At 40.0% G+C, this 23982-nt stretch overlaps 1 protein-coding gene across 16 annotated transcripts in view; it reads left to right on the top strand.

Annotated features, from left to right (window-relative positions):
• The window catches only part of KCNMA1 (potassium calcium-activated channel subfamily M alpha 1), a 437859-nt gene that overhangs the window by 313503 nt on the left and 100374 nt on the right, over positions 1-23982 (top strand). For 15 of the 16 annotated variants that reach the window (XM_075841780.1, XM_075841793.1, XM_075841786.1 and 12 more), the window contains 2 exons: positions 18532-18618; positions 21745-21821. In XM_075841780.1, coding sequence (XP_075697895.1) covers positions 18532-18618; positions 21745-21821 — 164 coding nt within the window. Of the gene's footprint in view, positions 1-18531; positions 18619-21744; positions 21831-23982 lie in introns of all 16 variants that reach the window. The other variant, XM_075841794.1, reaches the window with a different exon arrangement.

Here is a 23982-nt window from a genome sequence, read left to right as displayed (position 1 = left end):
GGACCTACTAGTTATAGACTTATTGCATGTAACTGAAATGTAATTTGTATATATATAATTTGTATATAACTTTCCTACGTAATAATCTCTCAGATGCATTCTGTGTGTATATGTATATACCTTTAAAAGTGCATGGATAACGTACATATATCCCTAAACATATGTATGCAAACATTACACATGCACCTGTATCTGTATGTGTCTGTATATAAATACTGCACGTATATATGTATTTTACAAAGATACATATGTACATCCATCAAGATAAGACAAATATGACTAAACTAAAGTGTGCTCTCTTCTGCTATCAAGCTTTCATGTACTTCTAACCTCCCACTGTCGCTTTAACTTCTTTGCGGGAATCTGGTTAATCCCTTCACTGCCAGCAGACTAGATTTAAAAAAATGTGTACTGGCATCTAGGGGGTTAAAAGCTTCTGTTGTCAGGGAATCATTGAAATGATCATTTTCAGGTCTTTGTCTCCCCCAGGTGGCACTGTTTGTCTCGTGGCCTATGTGTGTATGTCTTTGTCATTGTTTATGTGTCTCATGCTGCTTCCCCATCTGTCCCCAGTGTCTCAGTCTTTAGTGAAAAGTGCCATTTGTATATCACAATCTGTTCATTTTCAATATATCACAGATAAACTCTTAAAGGGGTTTCCAGGATTGAAAAAAAGTGTCTGCTTTTTAATAAATTAAAAAAATAAATAAAAATACTGCCATTCTTGTCCATGGCCAGTGTCTGGAATTGTAGCTAATCCCCAATGAATTAAATGGGCATGATCTGCAATACCAGGCACGGCCCATGAACAAGGGTAGTGCTATTTCTGGGGACATTTTTATATATATATATATACCTTTTTCTAATCCCAGACAACCCGTTTAACCGTCGTGAAGCACCCTCCGACAATAACACTCCACTTGTCTTCGCTAGAAATGAATCTTGTCCTGTTAGTTATGAAGGCAGCATATCAAGTTATTACGTATGTTTTGTTCCTGCAAACAATAACATATCTTGTTTATTCGTGGTAAAAAGATAGATTAAGTTGAACTTTTTTATTTTTATTTTTTTTAAACTTCCTGCCCTAATCTCCTTTCGTTTGGTAGGGACTTAAATACAGTATCTTTTCCCTGAGCAAAGTAACGTATAGCATAAGAAATACACAAGTATTCTAAACCTAGGTAATGTAGAAAACAAGATGGTTCTAAGGCCCCCTGCACATGGCCGCTATGGTGATTACGGGCATGGACGGCCACGGATAGTCATCCGCATTTGCAGGCCGTGCTCTCATTATAAAAGAGCACGGTCCGTAAAATAAAAAATAATAGGACATGTCCTATTTTTTACAGGTGCTTTCTACGGCCCGGACACCTTTCCGTAAATATACTGGAAGGTGTCCGTGGGCATAGGGCCTAAGACTGTTACCACTCAACGCTCAAATTTCAAGTATCGAATTAAAGATGTTAAATATCTCCATAAATTCTTAAAGGTAATTAAACATAAAAAAATTACCTATTGTTTAAACCAACTTTTTATGTTAAGACTATTTGTTCTTTTGTAATTAACTCTTTATTTGAGATTTTCACAAAGTTGAAGCGAATACATTACCAATGGTAAACCAATTACATAACAATATTTATAATATTAACTTGTAGCATCTTATAGGAAAAATAGTTGTTTTTTTTTCCATTGTACTATTTTTACAAAAAAAATTATCCTGAAATATTGCAATTTCCACACTGGCCCCTGTACCTTCACAATAGAGGTGACCTGTTAGCAGCCATCTTTTTATAATCAGAGGCAGAATTACACATGATACAGTAGGTACCATCTCTGTTATAAAGCGGTAGGCAGATAACACAAGATCACACTATTGACGTGTACACGCTCAGCTCTTACTTCTCCTCCCTGGACAATGATGTCCACACGTGTCACAGAACATGCCCACAACACTCGCCCATAGAAGATAGGTCATTTTCTGACTGAGGTTTCTTATGTTCAGGTGCCTGTTGTAGAGCAAGCCTTGGGATCTTATATACTTTTGTAAATAAACATGTCAAATTCCTAAATGTTAACTTGTTCCCGAACTGCAGCGTACATTTCCACTGCTGGTGGTTGACCGGTAAAAATGTATGGCACAGGGATGGCACGGCTTTAAAAGTTGAGCCATCAGCAGCGGGTGTCAGCTGTAACATACAGCTGACACCCTTCTGCAACTGCCAGGATTGGAGCAAACTCCGATCCTCACAGTTTGGTCCCTTTAGATGCCATGGTCCATAGTAACCTTTACATCTAGGGTGTTTGACGGAATACCAATGGGTTGCTGTGGCTGCTGGGGCCTAACAAAGGCCCCCATTTCTGCCATTGGTGTGAGCCTGTTAGTCTCTGCCAGAGACAGGGCCAAATAGGCATCCTGTCAGTAAAATACAACCTAAGTAATGCAGTGTATTATGCATGCGATCATACAACCGCATGTTCAAGTCCCCTTGTGTGATTAGTAAATATTGTAAAAAAATATATATATTTTTAAGTTTGAAAAAATCTGAAGTAACAAAAAAACGTCGTCTTTTGTCCACTGAAAAAATGCTTTATTTTGGGAATTTAAAAAAAACGAATTAAACTGTACAAAATTAGTATGGCTGCATCTGTACAAAAAAAAAACTGTCATATTAAAGTTATTTGTCCCACATGGTGAACGCCATAATTGCTGTATTTTTCTTCATCTCGCCTCATAAATAATGGAATTAAAAGGGATCAAAAAGTTGTATGTGCCCCACATTTGAACAAATGAAAACTACAAATTGTCCCGGCAAAAAATAAAGCCCTTATAAAGTTGCGTCGATCGAAAAATAAAAATGTTCTATGTCTTGGAAAGCGGTGACACAAAAAAATGTAATTATATTTATTATAAATATATATAAAATATAGTTTTTATTGTGCAAAAGTAGTTTATCTAAAAAAATATATAAATTTGATTTTGCCATAATTGTACTGACCGACAAAATAAAGTTATCGTGTCATTTACTCTATACGCATGGTGAAAGCCCAAAGAAAAAACAATGTTGGAATTGCTGTTTTTTTCTACACCCTTACAAATAAAAAACACTAAATGTTATACAATACATTATATGTATTTTAAAAGGGTGCCCGTAAAAATACAACTCCTCTCGCAAAAAACAAACCGAAGGAAAAGTCGACTGAAAAATAAAAAAGTGGAGATGAAAAAAATCACTGCGTTCTTGAGGGGTTAAGAAAAGAAAATATATGCTTAGAATTTAATTTATAAAATCAAAACTTGTCCAGAAATTGAGGGAGTGGCCCCAAACCGATTTTAATATAGCAGATTTTAAAGGCTTGTTTTCTTAACAACTAGAAATCAGAATTGATTAAACTTTTTTTTTTATGTTTAGGTATTTTTCACACCATTTGGAATATTTCCAACTGCCATTCAATAGAAATTGACAAAAATATATTACAAAAACAATGCAAATGAAATCCACAGACAATGAATGAAATGCCGCGGGCCGCATATTTGTGCGGTGCTCCCATACAAAGTATGGGAGCACGGCCCGTAAAAACGAAAAGTAGGACATGCTCCATAATTCCCGGCACAGTTCTACGGCATGGAGACCTATCCGTAGCGGTACAGAAAGGTGTCCGCGGCCAATAAAACCGGACAGGTCCGTAATTGTGAACCGTATTGTGGTTCGTAATTACGGTCGTATGCATGGGGCCTAAGGACATAACTTTTTCTAACTACAAAATATATGTTCATGTGGGATTCCCAATTCCCCCTTCATTATGTCTTTCTTTCTGTCTACGGGCTTATTTACACAAATGTTGAATACGCCCGTGTGTTGGCCGTTAAAACAATGGCCGTCAAACAGATGCATGTATTTCAATGGGGCCGTTCACACAGCCATTGTTTCAACGGACCGTGTCAAGGGTCCGTCGAAAAATAGAACATGTCCTATTTTTTTCCATTTTAACGGATCCTTCCATAGACTCAAGTCTATGGGGATCCGTGAAAACAGGTCCCGCATCGGTGAAACTCAGATGTGAAAAATGCCCGTTTTTCACGTCCGAGTTTCCCCACGTTCGTGTGAATAAGCCCTAAGGGAAGGTTGTTTTCACTAAAAACATATTGGGCCTAATATTTAAAAACTAGTGTTAGATAGGAATTGTTGATGATGCCCATAGTAACCAATAAGAATTCAGCTTTTTTTAAAGCAGGTCTGAAAATGAAAGCAGTGGTCATGCTGAACAACATCTCCAGTTTTTGTCTGCTCTAGTTTTCATACATGAGGCCCTTAGAGTAGAAAATATTAATAAACTAAAAGTTTATATCCATCCTTTTTCACACTTTGTATAGACCAGGGTGAGTCAAAAATTATCCGCACTCTGGCTGTAGAATTTATTTTATTAAACTTTTAGAAAAAAAATACATCATTTTTTGACAATCTCCCCACTTTTCAATACAATTTGTCCATCTGTCAACAAGATTTCGTATTCCGACATTAAAAAATGTTTTAGGCTGAACTGCGAGCCACGAATACATCGCTGTTCTCACCTCTTCATCAGACGTGAATCTTTGCCCTCGTAGGGCTTCATTCAGGGGACATAATCTACTGATACTCGTCTATCCAATAGAATCAGTTCACATGGAAGCTCATTGTAGTCATCAGTCATGGACGTGGACCAGCGTCCAGCTGCTTTATCATGGCTGACAATTGTGTGACCTTCCTTGATCTTCTCTATCCATTCATACACACTTCTTCGCGACAAAACACTTTCTCCAGACTGTGCACAAAGTCTTCAATAAATATCATCACCAGAGACACCATCAGACCACAATAAACTAATCACTGCCCGCTGCTCTTCTTTCGTGCAAATCACAAGGGGCAGCCATTGTTTCTCGCACCGGAGTCACAAATAAACAGACGTAACACGTCATACGGAAAGTCCGGCCAACAGAAAATTTAATACAGCCGGAGTGAGAATAATTTTTGACTCCCCCTCATACTTTGCATTTATACTTTGCCTAGGCCATGCCTATACCAGAAGTATACGTACCAAGTTGTTTATAATGTGCTACTGCCCATTCCATGGAGATGCATTGGTGTGCCAAATTCCTTGTAACCAGTACTTGAAATACCATTAACTGTGAGTTAACCCTGGGGACCTAATACTGGTGACGTTATTTAGTGTGGCCCGTTCTTGGTAACAAATTGATGCACCTACGTGCGTACTATCCAGTCTGCGATAACTAATTGGTACATTGGCATCTTGTTAATAACATTTCGGCATTGAGTGGTATTTTGCCCCGTCTCTGATGAATGGAATACTGTCCTGTTTCTTATGACTTTCTGGTTCAAGTGTCTGCCTGGTGATTCAATTGTTTATCGTTTATATTTGGTAAAATAGTAGTGGTATAGTTAGTCCCTAGTATCCAATAGTCAAATACTTTTGGGGGAAAAGAGCGGGGGGCTCTTCAGAAGGGAGCTGCTATAAGACCACATAAGCATCTCTCTCCCCCTTTTTAAAAGAAAAGGTATATTAGCCACACTTCATCCCCTAATCATAGTAATTCTGGAACAAATGGACGAAAAATTAATATTTCCCTTATCCGATTCCTTTCTTAAGACTATCTAAAGTGTTTCCATCTTCTCATTAATAAGCCCTTTTACTAAACTGAAACTGTCCGCCGTCAGCTTGATGTTCACACGAAGAGCGGACTTTTGCCCATCTCTGCAGTTTGTCTTGTCTGTGTGCAGTGTTTTATCGGCATTCATCTGACATCTGTTTGTCCTTTCCTATGGGTGTAGTTTGGGATTCTCCATAAGAAACTTCCTGCAAGTTTGGTAATTGCGGAGAAGTTATTGCAACATAGGGAGTTGCATTATGGCCAGTCTTGCTGTGTATTTGAAGCTTTCTTCTTTGTGATTGCATGATTTATTTATGTGGAGTGCTAAAAAAAGAGGCCAATAAAGCGGTTTCAAATATGCAGGACTGCCATGTGTCTGTTATTGCATGGGCCGTTTTCGCTACTTCTGTTCTTTTGGTTTCAAATAGTTGAACATTGCTGATTCTTAAAATGATATAATTAAAGGTCAGTCATTTATGTTGCATTCTGAAAGTAAATGAAACATAGGAAACTTTCTGTTGACCTAAACAGTTCAAGGAACACCTAGAGTTAATGAAGATGAAAATGAGTGTACCCTTAAAATACCACATAATGTCATTAATGCCTCAGGTATTTATTCACTACATTGCCAAAACTATTTGGGCACCTCTTAATTTATTATTTCAGTCACACCTATTGCTAACAGATGCAAAACACACATTACCAGTAGAACGGGTAAGGCTCCCTTAACATGACCTTATATGGGCAGTGAAAACGAGCGCCGCTCATTTTCTCCTTTCATGAGGAGCAATGATTGGTTATGTATAGGGACAAGCGCTTGTTACTACGTTTATTTGTCCCCATACATTTTCATTATGTCGGCAGCACATTTCCCTGCTTACACAAGGAGACGTACTGCCGACTAGCGACCATATTATTGGCTGCATAAACGAGCTGATGAACGAGCGATCAGGGCAATGATCGGAAACAAGCGTTCATATAAACGCTCGTTCGTTGGCCCATGTAAAAGGCCCTTAATGCAGAAAAGCTCACTAAGTGTATATTCACATGCGGCAGATTTGTTGCAGATACTTTTACTAATCCAGAGCAGTAGAAACATATTCTCTCTGGGAGTTACAAAGGAAAAATGTCTGACTCAAATGTGTAATTCCAACTTTAAACTTTGGTGCCGAAAAGATAATGGCCTTGGTACAACATTGGCGGTACAACATTCAGTGACTTTCTAGAGGCCCGATTCCTCATAAATTTACGGTCTAGGGAAGGCTCTTTCCTGTTTCAGTATGACAATCCATATGCTAAGCAATACAAATCTCTGAAGACATGTTCTAAATTCCAGTGGTTTACCCTCCTAGAAGAGTAGAGGCAAAGGGGAGATTATAAAAGGTTTTCTTCCGCTCATCGCTGTGAGACCGGTTACTCTAACCTCCAGCGATCAGCCGTTATTTCCGGGGGAAGTTGCATCTCTCCATGCATTTTAAATAAATGGCCGTCCATGCAATATGTAGTTATTCCAGGTATGACAGGGCTCTCCGAGTGGCTCCCTGTTTTGTCTCAAAGAGGGAGGTCTAGAGCAAAAGTCCCCTCCATTAATTCTCTGTGCCTTATTAGGCCACACGGACACTGGTTCTCGCTGTGAGACAACCTGTTTAATGCCAATGCTTTTTTTAAAGAATCTCAACCAATATGTACGGATATGATGTCCAGGTGTCCACAAAGATTTGGTCATTTAGTGTACAAATAACCAACATTGTTTATTTTAATGGCAGGGGTAAACCGGACAGTTTTTATCATTGCCATAAAAGTAGCACATGGTTGTTTACAATTATACGTATCAGTTTATGCGACTTTAAAGGGGTTTTGTCTTTTTTATGGACAATTTTTGTCTCCCACACAATTATTAAATAAGAAATCTCATTAATTATGCTTGAAATTATGTCTGTCTTCTACTTTTCGAATGCAACATTGGTTTGCTAAGGCATGTTATGAATGTGCATGCATTTCAAGTGGCGTTTGGCTTGTTGATTTGCAAAAAATGATACGTGTTTTGGGTTGTTGTAAAATGCCTTTTGTCAGCTGGCATGGAATAGGGGTAACCGAATAAATCTCTACATTGCTATTTTCATTTTTATTTTTCTAACATTGGGCTGGAAATGGGTTGCAAGTACAGAATGCTTAATTGTATGCTGCTGGTTGCATATCACGTTATACACCTGCCGTTACTGCATGGGGACAATGGTACAAGAGAACTAGATCATGACATCAGCGTTTTATTTTGTGTTTGCTCAGTTTGCATGAATTATAACAAGATTTCTCCATACTGCCCTCCCCTCCTTTCTCCCATCTGCTTATTTGGATTTTATAAGAGAATTATCTAGATCACAGGCAGTTGGTTACCGAAATAGAACCTTCTCAGTGAAGGTCATAGAATACAAAATCAAAAACCTAAAAAATTCAATAGTTTTAGTGTAAATTAACTGCCGTCTACTGGACTACAGGTAATATAAGAATAATCCTAAATGATAGCGCATTCAATGTATTCTGTAGAATAAAACATTTCTGGAATTGCTTTATCTAAAAAATGTTTTACCGATATTCTTCTAAGGGTATGTTCACACGCACTGTTTTCAGATGTAATGCGGGCGTTTTACGCCTCGAATTACTCCTGAAAAAACGTCTCCATTACGCATACAAACATCTGCCCCTTGCTTTCAATGGGTTTTACGGTGTTCTGTTCCCACGAGGTGTAATTTTACGTGACGCTGTCAAAATACGGCACGTAAAAAGATGCCCGCGAAAAAGAAGTGCAGGTCACTTCTTGGGATGTTTTTGGAGCCGTTTTTCTTTGACTCCATTGAAAAACAGCTCCAATAACGTCCGTAAAATACGCTGCGAAAAACGCGAGTTGCTACAAAAACTTCTGAAAATCAGGAGCTGTTTTCGCCTGAAAACAGCTCCGTATTTTCAGAAGTTTTTGGTTACTGCGTGTGAACATACCCTTAAGCTTGAATGTATTACAATGCACTGCAAACTGCTCAATACTATTAGTTCTCAATCCCGACAGTTGGCTCCCTGTTGGATCAGTCTCCAGCCTCTCTTCTTGTGAATACGCATCTAACCTCAAATCACGTCAATCAAATTGGATGCATATTCACAAGAATGGAAGAGGTGCTGGAGACTGAGTTGACAGAGTGCCGTCTTTCGGGATTGAGACGAAACGGAAATGAGCATCTTACTGTGTATTGTAATTGAAGCTGTAGAAAAAAATAATCAAAAATTTAAAAAAACAAAAACATTCAAGTAATCTTTTATTCCACATAGTACATTCAATGAACTAAAAAATACATAAGTGGCATTAAAATCTCAAAATAAAAATAATTTCTTATAGTTGCTCAGTCCATTATATTTGATTGGCTTCCTGTACATATGTCTCATTAATACAAGCTTAACTAATAGGAAGACAGGTTTCAAGAGCTTAATGTAGTGTACAGTGCCTTGTGAAATTATTTACCCCCCTCCTTGGTTTTTCCTGTTTTGTTGCATTACAACCTGGAATAAAAATTTATTTTAAATTTGATTTTATATAATGGACGTGACAAAATAGTCCAAATTGTTAGGGTTATTTGACACGGCAGATTTTGCGTGGCGGGTCTCGTGAAGATTCCTCCCTCTCATTGAAAAAAAATGGGATTTTCGGGTGGAATCCGCCCAAATAATGAGCAGGACGTTTTTTTTCCCCACTAGCTGAAATAATCAGCGAGTGGGAAAAAGAAGCGTCCGACTCCCATTGAAATGAATAGGAATGCATCTAATTCCGCCTTCAAAATACCTCCATGTGAACATACTCTTAGGGTATGTTCACACGGCTTATTTACGGACGTAATTCGTGCGTTTTACGCCTGGAATTATGTCCGAAAATACGGCTTGAAAGCGTTGACAAACATCTGCCCATTGAAAGCAATGGGCTGACATTTGTCTGTTTACACGAGGCGTATATTTACGCGTCGCTGTCAAAAGACGGCGCGTAAATAGACGCCCGTGCCAAAGAAGTGTCATGTCACTTCTTCAGACGTAAATGGAGCCGTTTTCCATGGACTCCATGGAAAACCAGCTCCAGTTACGTCCGTAATGGACGCGGCGTTCAAGCGCCTGCACATGCCGTTACGGCTGAAATGACGGGGCTGTTTTCTCCTGGAAACAGCCCCGTAATTTCGACCGTTACGGACGCTGCCGTGTGAACATACCCTTACAGTTGGATGAAAAAAATACCTTGTTTAAAAATAAAAAAAAATAACACATAAAAAGTTGTGAGTTCATGTGTATTCACCCCCTTTGCTATGAACCCCGTAAATAAGATCTGGTCAAACTAAATACTTTCAGAAGTCACATAATTAGTTAAATAGAATCCCCCTGTGTGCAATCAAAGGGTACTGAGATCATGTGACAGGCCATTCGACAAATACTCCTGTTCTGAATGAGTCTGCAGCACCACTACCAAGGAGCTCTCCACACTGAGACAACGTTGGGGATAAATATAGATCAGGGTAGGGATAGAAAAAAAGATTTCAAACTTTGAATATTTCACAGAGCACCATTAAATACAAAAAAATTGTACAACTACAAACCTAACAAGAGAAAGTCGACCACCAAAACTCAGACCGGGCAAGGAGGGCATTAAACAGAGATTCACCAAAGACAGCAATGATAACAGCGAAGGAGCTCCAAAGATTCACAGCAGAGATGGAAGTATCTGTCCACAGGACCACTATACGCTGTGCACTTCACAGAGTGGGGGTTTGCGTAACAGTGGCCAGAAAAACATAAGAAAAAACCTGCTAAAATTTCACTACAGTGGTTTTAGGGGAAACATTTAAATGTTTTGGAATAGCCAAGTAAAAGCCCAGACGTCAATCCAATTGAGAATCCATGGCATGACTTGAAGACTGCTGTACACCTATGCAACCCATATAACTCGAAGGAATTGGTGGAAGAAGAGGCAAAAATCCTGATGTCTAAATGTGCTAAGCTAATAGAGACATAACCCAAGAGACTTTAACCCCTTAATGACCAGCCTATTTTAGATCTTAATGACCAAGCTATTTTTTACGTTTTTCCATCGTCGCATTCCAAGAGCTATAACTTTTTATTTTTCCGTCGACATAGCTGTATAAGGTCTTGTTTTTTGCAGGACAAGTTGTATTTTTTAATAGCACCATTTTGGGGGACATATTATTTATTGATTAACTTTTATTAACTTTTTTTTGGGGGAGGATAGAAAAAAATCTGAAATTTTTGCGTCCTAAATCTACGCCGTTTACCGTGTGGTATAAATAACACAATAACTTTATTCAGCGGGTTGTTACGATTGCAACGATGCAAAATTTGTATCGTTTTTGTATGTTTTACTACTTTTACACAGTAAAAACGCTTTTTTTTCTAAATTATTTGTTCTTGTGTCTCCATATTTGAAGAGCCGTAACGTTTTTATTTTTTTCGCCGATGCAGTTGTATGAGGGCTTTTTGTAGTTTTTATTGGTACCATTTTGGAGTAGATGCAACTTTTTGATCAATTTTTAATCACATTTTTTTAAAGTCAGGATTCACAGAAAACAGCAATTTTTCAGTCGTTTTTTGTTACATTTTTTACGGCGTACACCGTGCGGGTTAAGTAATATAATAGATTTATAGTCGGGGTCGTTACGGACGCGGCGATACCAAATATGTGTAACTTTTTAACTTTATTTAGTTTTTTTTAATACTAAAGCAGTTTGTAAAGGGAAAAGCCATAACTTTTTTATTTTTCCGTCTATATAGTCCTATGAGGGCTTGATTTTTGCGGGACGAGTTATCGTTTTTCGTAGCACCATTTATTGTGCCATATAATGTACTAGGAAACGGGAAAAAAAATATTTGTGGGGTAGAAAATGAAAAAAACTGCGATTCCTCCATGGTTTTTGCACTTCGTTTTTACGGAATTCACTGTGCAATTAAAACAACATGTTACCTTTATTCTGCGGGTCAATACGATTACGGCGATACCAAATATATATAGTTTTTTCTATATTTTACTACTTTTACAAGTTAGAACCTAAGTGTAAAAAATAAAATTAATTTTGTGTCGCCAAATTCTAAGAGTCATAACTTTTTTATTTTTCCGTCGATTAAGTGGTATGAGGGCTAGTTTTTTGCGGGATAAGCTGTAGTTTTTAATGATACCATTTTTGGGCATATGCAACGTTTTGATCACTTTTTATTTCATATTTTGTGGGAGATGAGGTGACCAAAAAATAGAGATTCTGGTGGTTAATTTTTTTTTTTTAACGGCGTACACCGTGCGGGTTAAATAATGATATATTGTAATAGTTCAGACTTTTACGGATGCGGCGATACCAATTATTTTTATTTTTTTTTATTTTTTTACTATGCTCAAGGGGGTAAGTGGGAAAAGGTTTTTCTTTTTTTTACTTTTAATATTTTTTACCTTTATTTTTTATTTTTTACCTTTATTTTACTAATTTTAACTTTTTTTATTAGTCCCCCTAGGGGACTTCAACCAGCGATCGTTAGATCGCTTGTGCGATATACTGCAATACTAATGTATTGCAGTATATCGGGATTCTGACAGGCATCTATTAAACCCTGCCGGAGGCAGCGCTTAATTGGAGCACAAAGATGGCGGACCTGGGGGCATTCATTAGGCACCCAGGCAACCATAGCAACCATCGCCACCCCGCGATTGCATTGTGGGCGGTGTGATGAGATGTTAGAGGGGGTCGCCCCCTCTTTCTATCGATGTAAACGCTGCGGTCGCTATAGAACGTGGCATTTAAAAAGTTAAACGATCGGGAGCGCGCTCGAGCGCGATCCCGCTCGTTACTCTGAAGTGTCACTCCGTGAGCCCATTCCATAGTTCCCCTGCCCGACTTTGGCGTATGGATCGGTCAAATTTCAGGAAGGCGTTAAAGTTCTCTGTTTTTTTTTGTTTTTTTTTTCCTAATTGTTTTTCCTAATTGTTTGTGTCACAGTAATAAATATTTTGCACCTTCAAAGTGGAAGGCATGTTGTGTTAAATGTTACAAACTCTTCAACAATCTATTTTGATTCATGGTTGTAATGCAACAAAACAGGAATAACACCGAGGGGGTTAAATACTTTCGCAAGGCACGGAGTTGTGTCAGTCTTACCGCATGACCAGACAGAGGACTAACTTTTTGGCGCTTCGTAAATTGTCCTCTACCATCTTAATGAGGATCGCGGGGAAGATGCCGGATTACCTGGCCTCAGTGAAATAATGGCAGGACTATTTATCTTTAGACCCAGCAATAACCTGTGATTTAAATAGCCGGTTCTCCCATTGGACTTGAGAAATCCATCAAACTTCAAGAATTGAGCAGGACCATTTATCATCTGCCAGGGTCTCTTGTAGCTCTTTGTCAAATAGATGTGACATTCAGACAGACAGCACCTTGTATGCTGTAGCTTCGTGCTGCGGGCCGGAGGGGATACAGAACAGAACTTTTTCCTCATGGAAATAAATGCTATGAAATTTTACGCAAATTTTGAAACGTATAAAAGCCTGATATTGAAATGTGCTTTGCTGTTCTTAGATGAGTTTTTATTTTTTATAACCGAATATCTTTTTAATATTAGACTGTCGAAGGGAAACAGTCCATACATCGGTATCTAAAAAGATTCATCTACAGTAGGTCAGAAAGTCAGTGTTTTCAGTCAGATCCCAATTTATATTAAGACCATTGCGGAGTAATGAGAACTGGTTGCTAGCTGTCCTGTACCATTTCCCCTTTCAGTATTACAGGCAGGAGTCCTGTATGTGCAATTTTTTTCGCCTATATACTGGTATATTTTTAAGCGTAATGAATAGGTGGCATATCAGTCAGCAGTAACCATAGACTACACTGTTAAAAAGACAAAGGGGGATTAAGAGTAACTTCCAACTGGCGCAAAAGTCCATTTATATCTCAAAGCATGGTGATCGTGAATTTTTACGTTTGAGCGTGAGGCTATTATGATTTCTTTTTACTTTTGTTTAAAACCGCAAATTATGTTGTGCTTTGAAAACAAGGCAGCAGTGAACTTCTATGGAGCCATTTTTTACATATGTTATTGAATATTTTTTGATTACCGTATTTATCACTTCAATATTACAAAATAGCAAAAAAATGAACACAATGTCCCTGCTTTATAGTTGATCTTACTTTTGCACGAGGGACATAACAGTATGGGGCGGAGGGGTTGGGACCTCTGGCCTTATTAGACACCAAAAAGTCCCTCTGCGCTATAGGAGGAGACCGTGACTTTAAATGGCGTGTAATAGCTGGGGGCTCCTGCTTTATATAGTATCCAGTTGAATACTTGCAATTACCTATAGGTGTTGTCAACGGTGATAATTCAAAAACAACAAGACACTATGTAACAAAAATGTTAAAAAAAACAAAACTTCTTTCTATCAACATAGGCAAGAAACACCCACCGACCGATGAGATTTGTAACCAGTCAACCCCACACAACAGGATTATCTGTAATCATACTATACTGTTTCAGGCCTTATTTACACGAGCCTGTTAAACGTCCGTGTGACGGCCATTGAATGAACGACCGTCCCACAGACATTTGTAATGCAATGTGGCCGTTCACACGGCCGTTGTTTCAACGGACCGTGTGACGGGTCCGTGAGAAAATAGGACATGTCCTATTTTTTCACGCTTCACGCATCCCTCCATAGACTCTCATCTATGGGGATGCGAGATATTGCGTCCCGCAGCGCAGAGCACGGATGCACCTCGGGTGTGAAAACCTGCATTTTTTCACATCCGAGATGCGCAACTGTGTAAATAAGGCCTAAGGGGCATCATAGTTTGGTGACAGGTCCGTTTAACTATAAGCCCAAACAGCACATTTATCTAATAGCAAAAAATACAGCGGCCTCATAGTTATGAGTTTGCGGTATTCATGAGGGGGCACTACCTCCCCCATCTATTGTAATGTATGCATATTGAGATTATAAGGACATTTGTTCTATACATTTATTAAAAATGTTGTACCGTTTCAGCACTTCAGCTTCTACGTATCCACTTCATATAGAAGCTGCAGAACACCACTGTAAGCCGAATCTGTCAGTCAGCTGGACTAACCACTCAGCTGACAGAGGTTGCTCTGTGCCTCTGACACACAATCTAACCCTAAGGCTAAGTTCACACAGAGTTTTTTGACAAGTTTTTTGACGCGGAAACCGTGCCAAAAAGCTCGGCAAAAACGGCCCGAAAATGCCTTCCGTCTATTTCAATGGGAGGCAGGGGCGGTTTTCTCCCGCAAGCAGTAAAACCGACTTGCGGGAGAAAGAAGCGACATGCCCTATCTTCGGGCGTTTCCGTCTCTGACCTCCCATTGACTTCAATGGGAGGCAGAGAAAGTGTATTTTGCGGCGTTTTATGCCCGCAGCGCCCAATGGCCGCGGGCGAAAAACGCCACGAAAATCAGCATGCAGGGAGAGGAAAATCTGCCTCAAACTTCCAAACGGAATTTTGAGGCAGAAATTCTGCCTGAAAAATACTCCGTGTGAACATAGCCTTAGGATATGTTCACACTTAGCGGGTTAGCTGCGGATTTTCCGCAAAAGATTTAATTGCGGAAAACCATCAGTGTATTACAGCAGCAGCAAGGTGGACGGGATTTCAACAAATGTTATCCAGATGCTGTGGAAAAAATCAGCTGAGAAAATTTTCATAAATTGATCTGTGCTGCAGTTTTTAATGTGCAGCATGTGAATTTAAGCTCTGGAATGTGTTTTGTTGCGGGGTTTTCCCCATTGAATTCAATTGGGAGTTAAAATCTGCAACAAATAGCAAATGTTGCGATTTTTGCAGCAGAAAGTTGCCTCCTATAATCCCATGAGCCCAATCATAGACTGCAGCGGTCACATGGGCTGCAACGTTATCACAAGGAGTCTTTGGCTTTTTTTTTTTTGCTGAAAATTTGCACCACAATTTGGTGCGTTTCTTCGGACAAAATTCCTGCGTGTTCTAGGACGTGTATGCTGCATACTTTTACACCACAAATCTGCCCTGTGTGAACATACCCTAATACCGATCAAATATAAGTTGATCTCAGTATTGGGGTCAGATCGTGCATCAGAGGCACACAGGAGCCAACAGTTCAGCTGACTGACAGATTCGGCTTAGGCCCCATTCACATCACATTTAGATCTTCTGTCGGAAGTATAAGTCGGTAAGTCCCCCAACGTATACCTCTGACAAAAGGCCCAAAAATAACCCACCGTATGTCATACGGTGGGATACGTCACCCAGGGACTGGCACTGGGAAAACTCTGAAAGTCATTCCTGAATGTCTGCGCTGAGCACTAGCTAATGCTCTGCTTGGGGACTCCAGCGATAGGAAACTCCTGATGTCACTGTCCATATATGGACAGTGATGTCAAGAGCTTTCCCAGGGCCAGATTCCCGGGGCAGAGCATCTAGAAGTGGTCTACCCAGGCACTCCAGCACTGTGGAAGCTCCTGATTTCACTGTCCATTTATTGACAGTGAAGTCAGGAGTTTTCTATCGCTGGAGTCCCAGGCAGAGCATCAGCTAGCGCTCAGCCCAGAGACTATAGAACTGCTTATGATGACACTGTACATATATGGATAGTGATGTTTGGAGCTCCCCCAGGTATACATTTTTACCATATACCTTTGACGGATGCCAGTGGCATTCGTCACCCATAGGCTGCCATGCTAAAAAACGCACACCGTGTGGTATAAATTGTTTTGTGAGATCCCTCAGAATGGAATAGCGTAGTCTTCTATTCTAGTCCATCCTTCCATCTTTTGGTCTCCGTCGGAATAATGGAGACCTATGAACACGTTTATCTTGTACAAGATAAATGTAGGGCAATAACGTGAATGGGGCCTTACAGCGGCGTTATGCAGCTTCTATGTAAAGTGGATACATAAAAGTTGCAGCGCTGAAACGGTACAACATTTTTTATAAATTTATATTACAAAAGTGTTTATAATTCCAGAATACACATTACAGGAAAAAAAAAATGTCACCAAGGCTTACATAGCCTTCAAAGTACATAACTATGAGTCCACTGTATTCTTTGTTAGCTGATATTGGCTAAATGGCACAATATTATTTTGTACTGTTTGGGCTAATAGAAGAGTGAATCTGTCTCCATACTATGCTGCCCTTAAACAGGCCAGTCTAGTATGAAGACGGATCTGCTTTAAGTGTGAAAAATATAATTCCTCCAGTAGAAAGGAAACCTTATCTCTAGTGCCACCTTATGAAAAAATTTAGTGTAAAGAATGATCTAATTACAAAAGACTTATATACAAGAGACTTGTCACGACCATGGAGAATGTGGACCCTCTGGGCTACTCCGCGTAATAAAGTAGCTGCTAGCCGTAAAAGTATATAAGAGTCACTGGTCAAAGGTACCTTGATGGCTGGCTTGTGCTGGATTAACAGAAGCTGGTTTGTGCTGGATTATCGGAAACTGGCTTGTTCTGGATTATCGGAAGCTGAACTGGTAACGGACACTGGATTCGTCATGGACACTGGAGTCATCATAGATACTGGGCACGGGCACAGGAGTCCTCATGGATACTGGAGTCGTCACAGACACTGGGCACATCACGGACACTGGGCAAGGCCACTGGCGTCATCATGGACACTGGACACAGATACAGGACTTCACACAGACACTGGACACAAGATACAGGACTGGACGGATACTGGATAGTCACAGATACAGGTTTCAGGGAACTAGATACAGAACCTTCGCGGACTAACTCTGGGTTAGCACTAACATTGCTCTGGCACTGAGGAAGTGGGCAGAGTTCCTTAAAAATTCCAGGGTGTACTGGGATAAATTGGGAGCAATCATTCTGGTGTGCTCGCTGGCCCTTTAAGAACAAGAACGAGCGCGCGTGTGCCCTATGGGCACAGGCCAGAGGAGAGAGCAGAGCAAGCCAGCATCCCAGAGCAGAGAGACGCCGGCGTAGAGGACGGGAAGGCTGGCGGCCGCTGGGGTGAGTGACACCCGCGGCCGTCTGCGCTACAAGACTAAACTAAATACACTCACATTTTTAATCACAATTTATTTTATATTACACATTTGGCCTTATCAAAATACCATCAATTTTAATGGTTTCTTTTTTTATATACTCAAACCCAATGCAGGGGTCAAGAAGCAATCATTTCTATTCCAGGTCATGAATTATTACCTTATAGACTTAGTACAGAAAGAGAATGCAACTTGCCTCCAAATGCAGCTTTCACTACTGCTTTTGTTTCTCATGTGTTGACACATTAAGAATTGCACCACTAACCTCTCCCTCAACAGATCCATCATATTGAACTATTATTGCATAAAACTTTGTATTGTTTTATGTTGGTTGTAGTCAAGTTTGAATATTGTTGTTGTTTTTTAACCCTTTTGTCATGTATAGTTAAATATGAGGCTAATTGTATTATTATTTCTGAGAAGAATCCATGCTTAAATTTGGCCCCTAAAATCAAAATGACAATGACTGAGTCCATGAGTGGAACAAAGGTTTCACCATGAGAATTTGAGCACTAAAATGTTGCCAGTTCGTTTGTTCTCGTTTGGTATTGATTTTGCATTTCATCGTGGGAACATTGGTTTAGATATTTGGAATAACAGTCCTGCTCTCTTCGCTACCCTAAATTTGTGCCCAATAGTTCAGTGGCTTATAACTCTCATTTTGTTCTCGGCTCGGCCATTGTCAATTATGCTTGGAGGGCCATAGCCGTAGGGTATAATGGGAATGTTCTGCCAGTGATTCTAGAGGGATAATAACCTCCTAGGAGTCTTGTTTTCACACCTTTTTTTATTGTCATCAGGATTATTATCAACCCAGGAAACCACGTGAAGCTTAAAGAAGGCACCCTTGGATTCTTCATAGCAAGTGATGCCAAGGAAGTTAAACGGTAGTTCACTATGCAAACTTTTTTTTAGTTTTTTTTTATATGAAGTAATAAATATTTTCAGAATGTTGATCTAATAACAATAAATCCGCCACTTCATTATCCTTCTGTGTGGCAGATCCCTCCTGTTCCCCCCGCAGCATTCTATGTAGATATTTTGTTCTGCCTTCTTGGTATCCAAATTCACTGTGAGGTTGATTTAGGCCACAGTGAATTATGGTAACTAAAGAAGCACTGTGAATATATACACATATTGCTGCTGGCGTTTAGGAAGATCTGCACAGAAATGTAACTAAGTACCGAGTAGTTTTACTATTAAGACCTCTCTGATCCAGTAAATGCCATCTGAAATGGGAGGCCCACCTGTAATAGAGCTGGGACGCAATATATATTAGCAGTAGGCTAATGATGCACTCGTAAACAATATGTTATGTCATCTGAATTACCAGCGATTTGGCGATCTAGTCATTTGTATTTGATCTTTAGTGAGTACGTAAAAATCAAAGGTAGAAAATAATCGTGCAATATAACGTGACTTTAGCCGTCCATTTTCCTTATGCCGAGAAGGCAAATAGTTCAAGAGAAAAGATGTTTTAATGGAATAACATAAAAGTATTGCTAGTAATAGCTAACCCTAAGGCCTCATGCACATGACAGCACATGGAATCCCTGCTATTCTATAAGATGGAGCCATGGGCATTCTGGGTGGCACTGTATTATTGCTCCTTAATATGGCATCCCATGGCACAATGTTTGAAATTGTAGGCATATGAAGGTGCCGGCCATAGAAGACTATGGGTGCCCTATTACAGCTCTGTACAATGCTGAGGTTGTACGCAGACATATGAGGGCCATATGCATGAGACCTACACAGGGCCGGTCTGGTAAATAAGATCAGCCCTGGCACACAGGCCCACTACCTGCCCATGCAATATGTTTGCCAGATTACCAGCCCACCCTCCAGCTATACAAAAACATTGTTCTGATGCTCCTAGAAATGTTGCCTTCCTTTTGTGCTATACCGATATTTCATAAATCACTAAATCCCACCAAACTGCTAAATAGGAGCAGCATAAATCCTCCATATATACTTCATATATGAATATCACTCATGCTGTACACTCACCAATTATACCTAGAAACTATGTCGCACATACGTCACTTACATCTAACATGCTCCACTCTCACACCACTTACATCTAACATGTGTCACTCACACGCCACTTACATCAAACATGTGTCACTCACACGCCACTTACATCTAACATGTCACTCACACGCCACTTACATCTAACATGTGTCACTCACACGCCACTTACATCTAACATGTGTCACTCACACGCCACTTACATCTAACATGTGTCACTCACACGCCACTTACATCTAACATGTGTCACTCACACGCCACTTACATCTAACATGTCACTCACATGCCACTTACATCTAACATGTGTCACTCACACGCCACTTACATCTAACATGCTCCACTCACACGCCACTTACATCTAACATGTCACTCACACGCCACTTACATCTAACATGTGTCACTCACACGCCACTTACATCTAACATGTGTCACTCACACGCCACTTACATCAAACATGTGTCACTCACACGCCACTTACATCTAACATGTGTCACTCACACGCCACTTACATCTAACATGTGTCACTCACACGCCACTTACATCTAACATGTGTCACTCACACGCCACTTACATCTAACATGTCACTCACATGCCACTTACATCTAACATGTGTCACTCACACGCCACTTACATCTAACATGCTCCACTCACACGCCACTTACATCTAACATGTCACTCACACGCCACTTACATCTAACATGTCACTCACACGCCACTTACATCTAACATGCTCCACTCACACGTCACTTACATCTAACATGTCACTCACACGCCACTTACATCTAACATGTATCACCCACACGCCACTTACATCTAACATGTGTCACTCACACGCCACTTACATCTAACATGTCACTCACATGCCACTTACATCTAACATGTGTCACTCACACGCCACTTATATCTAACATGTGTCAACCACACGCCACTTACATCTAACATGTCACTCACATGCCACTTACATCTAACATGCTCCACTCACACGCCACTTACATCTAACATGTCACTCACACGCCACTTACATCTAACATGTCACTCACACGCCACTTACATCTAACATGCTCCACTCACACGCCACTTACATCTAACATGTCACTCACACGCCACTTACATCTAACATGTCACTCACACGCCACTTACATCTAACATGTGTCACTCACACGCCACTTACATCTAACATGTGTCACTCACATGCCACTTACATTTAGGACCTGTGCATGCACCACTCCCACCTAAGAACCATGATACACACATGCTACTCACACCTAGGACCCATGCCGCACAAATGCCCCGCTCACGTAAGACACACGCAACAAACACCTAGTGCTCAATGGCTTAACTACCGCGGTAGCAGCCATAGCGGCTGCTACGGGGCCCGCGGCATAAGGGCGCCCGTGCTAGCCGCCGATAGTGCTGTATGGTACTATCTACAAGGGGGTGGTGGGGGGCACTCTCTACAAGGGGAAGTGGGGAGCTATCTACAGGGGGCTGTATGGCACTATCTACAAGGGAGAGGTGGGGGTCACTATCTGCAGGTGGGCTGGATGGCACTATGTACATGGGGGAGGTGGGGGTACTATCTACAAGGGGGGGCTGGATGGCACTATGTACATGGGGGAGGTGGGGCTGGATGGCATTATCTACAGGGGGAAGGGTGGCACTATTTACAAGGCGGGGTGACACGATCTACAGGGGTCTGTATAGCGCTGTCTACAGGGGGCTCTATGGCACAATCTACAGGGTACAAGGGGGGCTTGTGTGTGTCACCATGGGGAAGGGGGGGCCAGTCAAAAGTTTGTTATTGGGCCCAGTCTTTCCTAGTTACGCCCCTGCACATATGCCACTCACACGTGCCATATGCCATACATGTTCCAGTCACTCTTAACCCGATGTCGCGCACGTCATCATAGCTGTTTGTTTTTTGGTAAGGTCTATGCTCTAAATAGCATGTTCCCATTATAATCTCTGTTGTTTTTCCACAGGGCATTTTTCTATTGTAAGGCTTGTCATGATGACATCACAGACCCCAAGAGGATAAAGAAATGTGCATGCAAGCGACGTGAGTACTGTTTTATGTCAAAATTTATTTAAACCTTTATTCTGTTAATTCCAAAGCTAGACAGCGTGCCCATCTATATGACATGAAGTAGTTTCTGAAGAATTTTTAAATAATGGGAACTCTGATCCAACTCTAGAATACATTATATTAATGCAAAATAGATTGTTCATGAGAAAAAACATATTCGGAAGTAAACTCAGTGGGATAATTTAGTGTCATGGACTGGACTGACCGGGGTAATGAAAAACAAGATAAAAAGTAGCCTTGTATCACTATCCCCACAGTAAGAGGCCGGTGGCAGGTATGAGACACAAAAGTAAAAGATACCAGTCTAGGTCCTCTTTTGTGACCCTAAATGAAAAAAGCAATAGATCTATCTATCTATCTATCTATCTATCTATCTATCTATCTATCTATCTATCTATCTATCTCTGTATCTATCTATCTATCTATCTATCTATCTATCTATCTATCTATCTATCTATCTATCTATCTATCTATCTAATCTATCATCTATCCCATCACATAGAACTTACTAATATGTCACAGCGCTCTTATGGTATTAGTCACACATTTACTCACTCTGCTACTTATTATCCGCAAAGTGTGCTCCATGTTGTTATGAACTTCTGATGTAATTAATACTACCTAGCCATTCACTGTGGTACTCAATATTCAATTATTTTAGTGAAATTAAAATTAATAGGGAAATGAGTTGGAGCATAGTCTACAACTAAGAGCCTAGAACTATGCTAAACTGATATACTAAGCATTCTGCTTTATTTCTCTACTTGCATATTTTCTTGCATAAATTATCCAAAAGTGTGTTTCCACCATTGAACACCATTTTTTATTGATCACCATTTGAACTCGTTAATAAATCTGTATGCAATAAGCACATAAGCTCCCTCTAGTGGTGGTTTGGGAGGCAGGAGTTTGGAACTGTATTAGAGAAATGGAGCTTCAATCCCTATTATGATTTATTAATAAATTAATCAGCGCTGAATATTGGAACTAAAACCTCAGTCATGTTAAAAAGTGAACCTTTAGTGTCTACATAGTATGTTTAAGATGTTCTGGTAATTACTTCCACTGTTTCTAATGAGTTATGTAAAAAAAAATATTTAAAAAATACAGATTACAAATAATCTGAATCGGAAGCATACACAGGAAATAGCGTTTAAAATAAACGGGTGATCAAATTGATACACCAATGCGCGGATAACAATTTGGTTAAATATGTAGACTTCTCATTCTTTTTTTTCTTCAAATAAAACATATTACGCAGCTCTGTATATTATATTATGCAGAAGATACAAATTTAATCGACATATACAGAAACAAGGGGAGAAGGGTCCTTCCTTAAAGACATTACAATTGACTCTACTTGAAGAGGACCTCTCCGAAAATACTTTCATTCCCCATGAAATAACTATTCTGGGACTCCTCTTACATTCCTAAGTTGTGCCATTCCTCTGTAAATCCACCTGTAAATGTATAATTAAACTGACAACTGGGCATTACCATTCCCCTTGTCAGTATCCCTGACATTGTCATCACTGATTGCACAGTGTCAGAGTATGTAAGGACATGTCCCATTTCCAGGGGTAATAACAGAGGAACAGCACAACATAGATCTTAGAAAATATACTCCAGAATTGTTGTTTTATGGCAAATGCAAATATTTTATAAAACAGACATGTAAGAAGAGTGGAAAGGTCCTGTTTAAATCATAGAATTAATATCTGACCTTATACCATACTTTAGTTTTTTATTCTAAATTCTAGTGATGTTTGGATGCCCTAGCGTTTGCAGTACGCTCCGATAAACATGTCAATTATTGGTTCAAAATGTTAATAGAATATCAAAAGTATCACCATTAGACCTTATTTAGTCGAATGTGGGGAAACTCGGGCGTGAAAAACTTCCATTTTCACGTCCGAGGTCCCCCCGTGCGGGTCCCGTTTTCACGGATCCCCATAGACTTGACTCTATGAAGGGATCTGTGAAAACGGAACAAAATAGGACAGGTTCTATTTTTCAATGGACCCTTCACACGCTCCGTTGAAACAACGGCCGTGTGAACAACCCCATTGAAATACAGGTGCCCGTGTGACGGCCGTTGTTTTAACGCGGACGTATTCCGTGTTCGTCTGAATAA

This window comes from Rhinoderma darwinii, chromosome 11 (assembly GCF_050947455.1).
Source record: "Rhinoderma darwinii isolate aRhiDar2 chromosome 11, aRhiDar2.hap1, whole genome shotgun sequence".
NCBI classification, from domain to species: Eukaryota; Metazoa; Chordata; class Amphibia; order Anura; family Rhinodermatidae; genus Rhinoderma; species Rhinoderma darwinii.
Note: the sequence above shows the minus strand (reverse complement) of the source record. Positions and strands in the feature narration are given on the sequence as shown.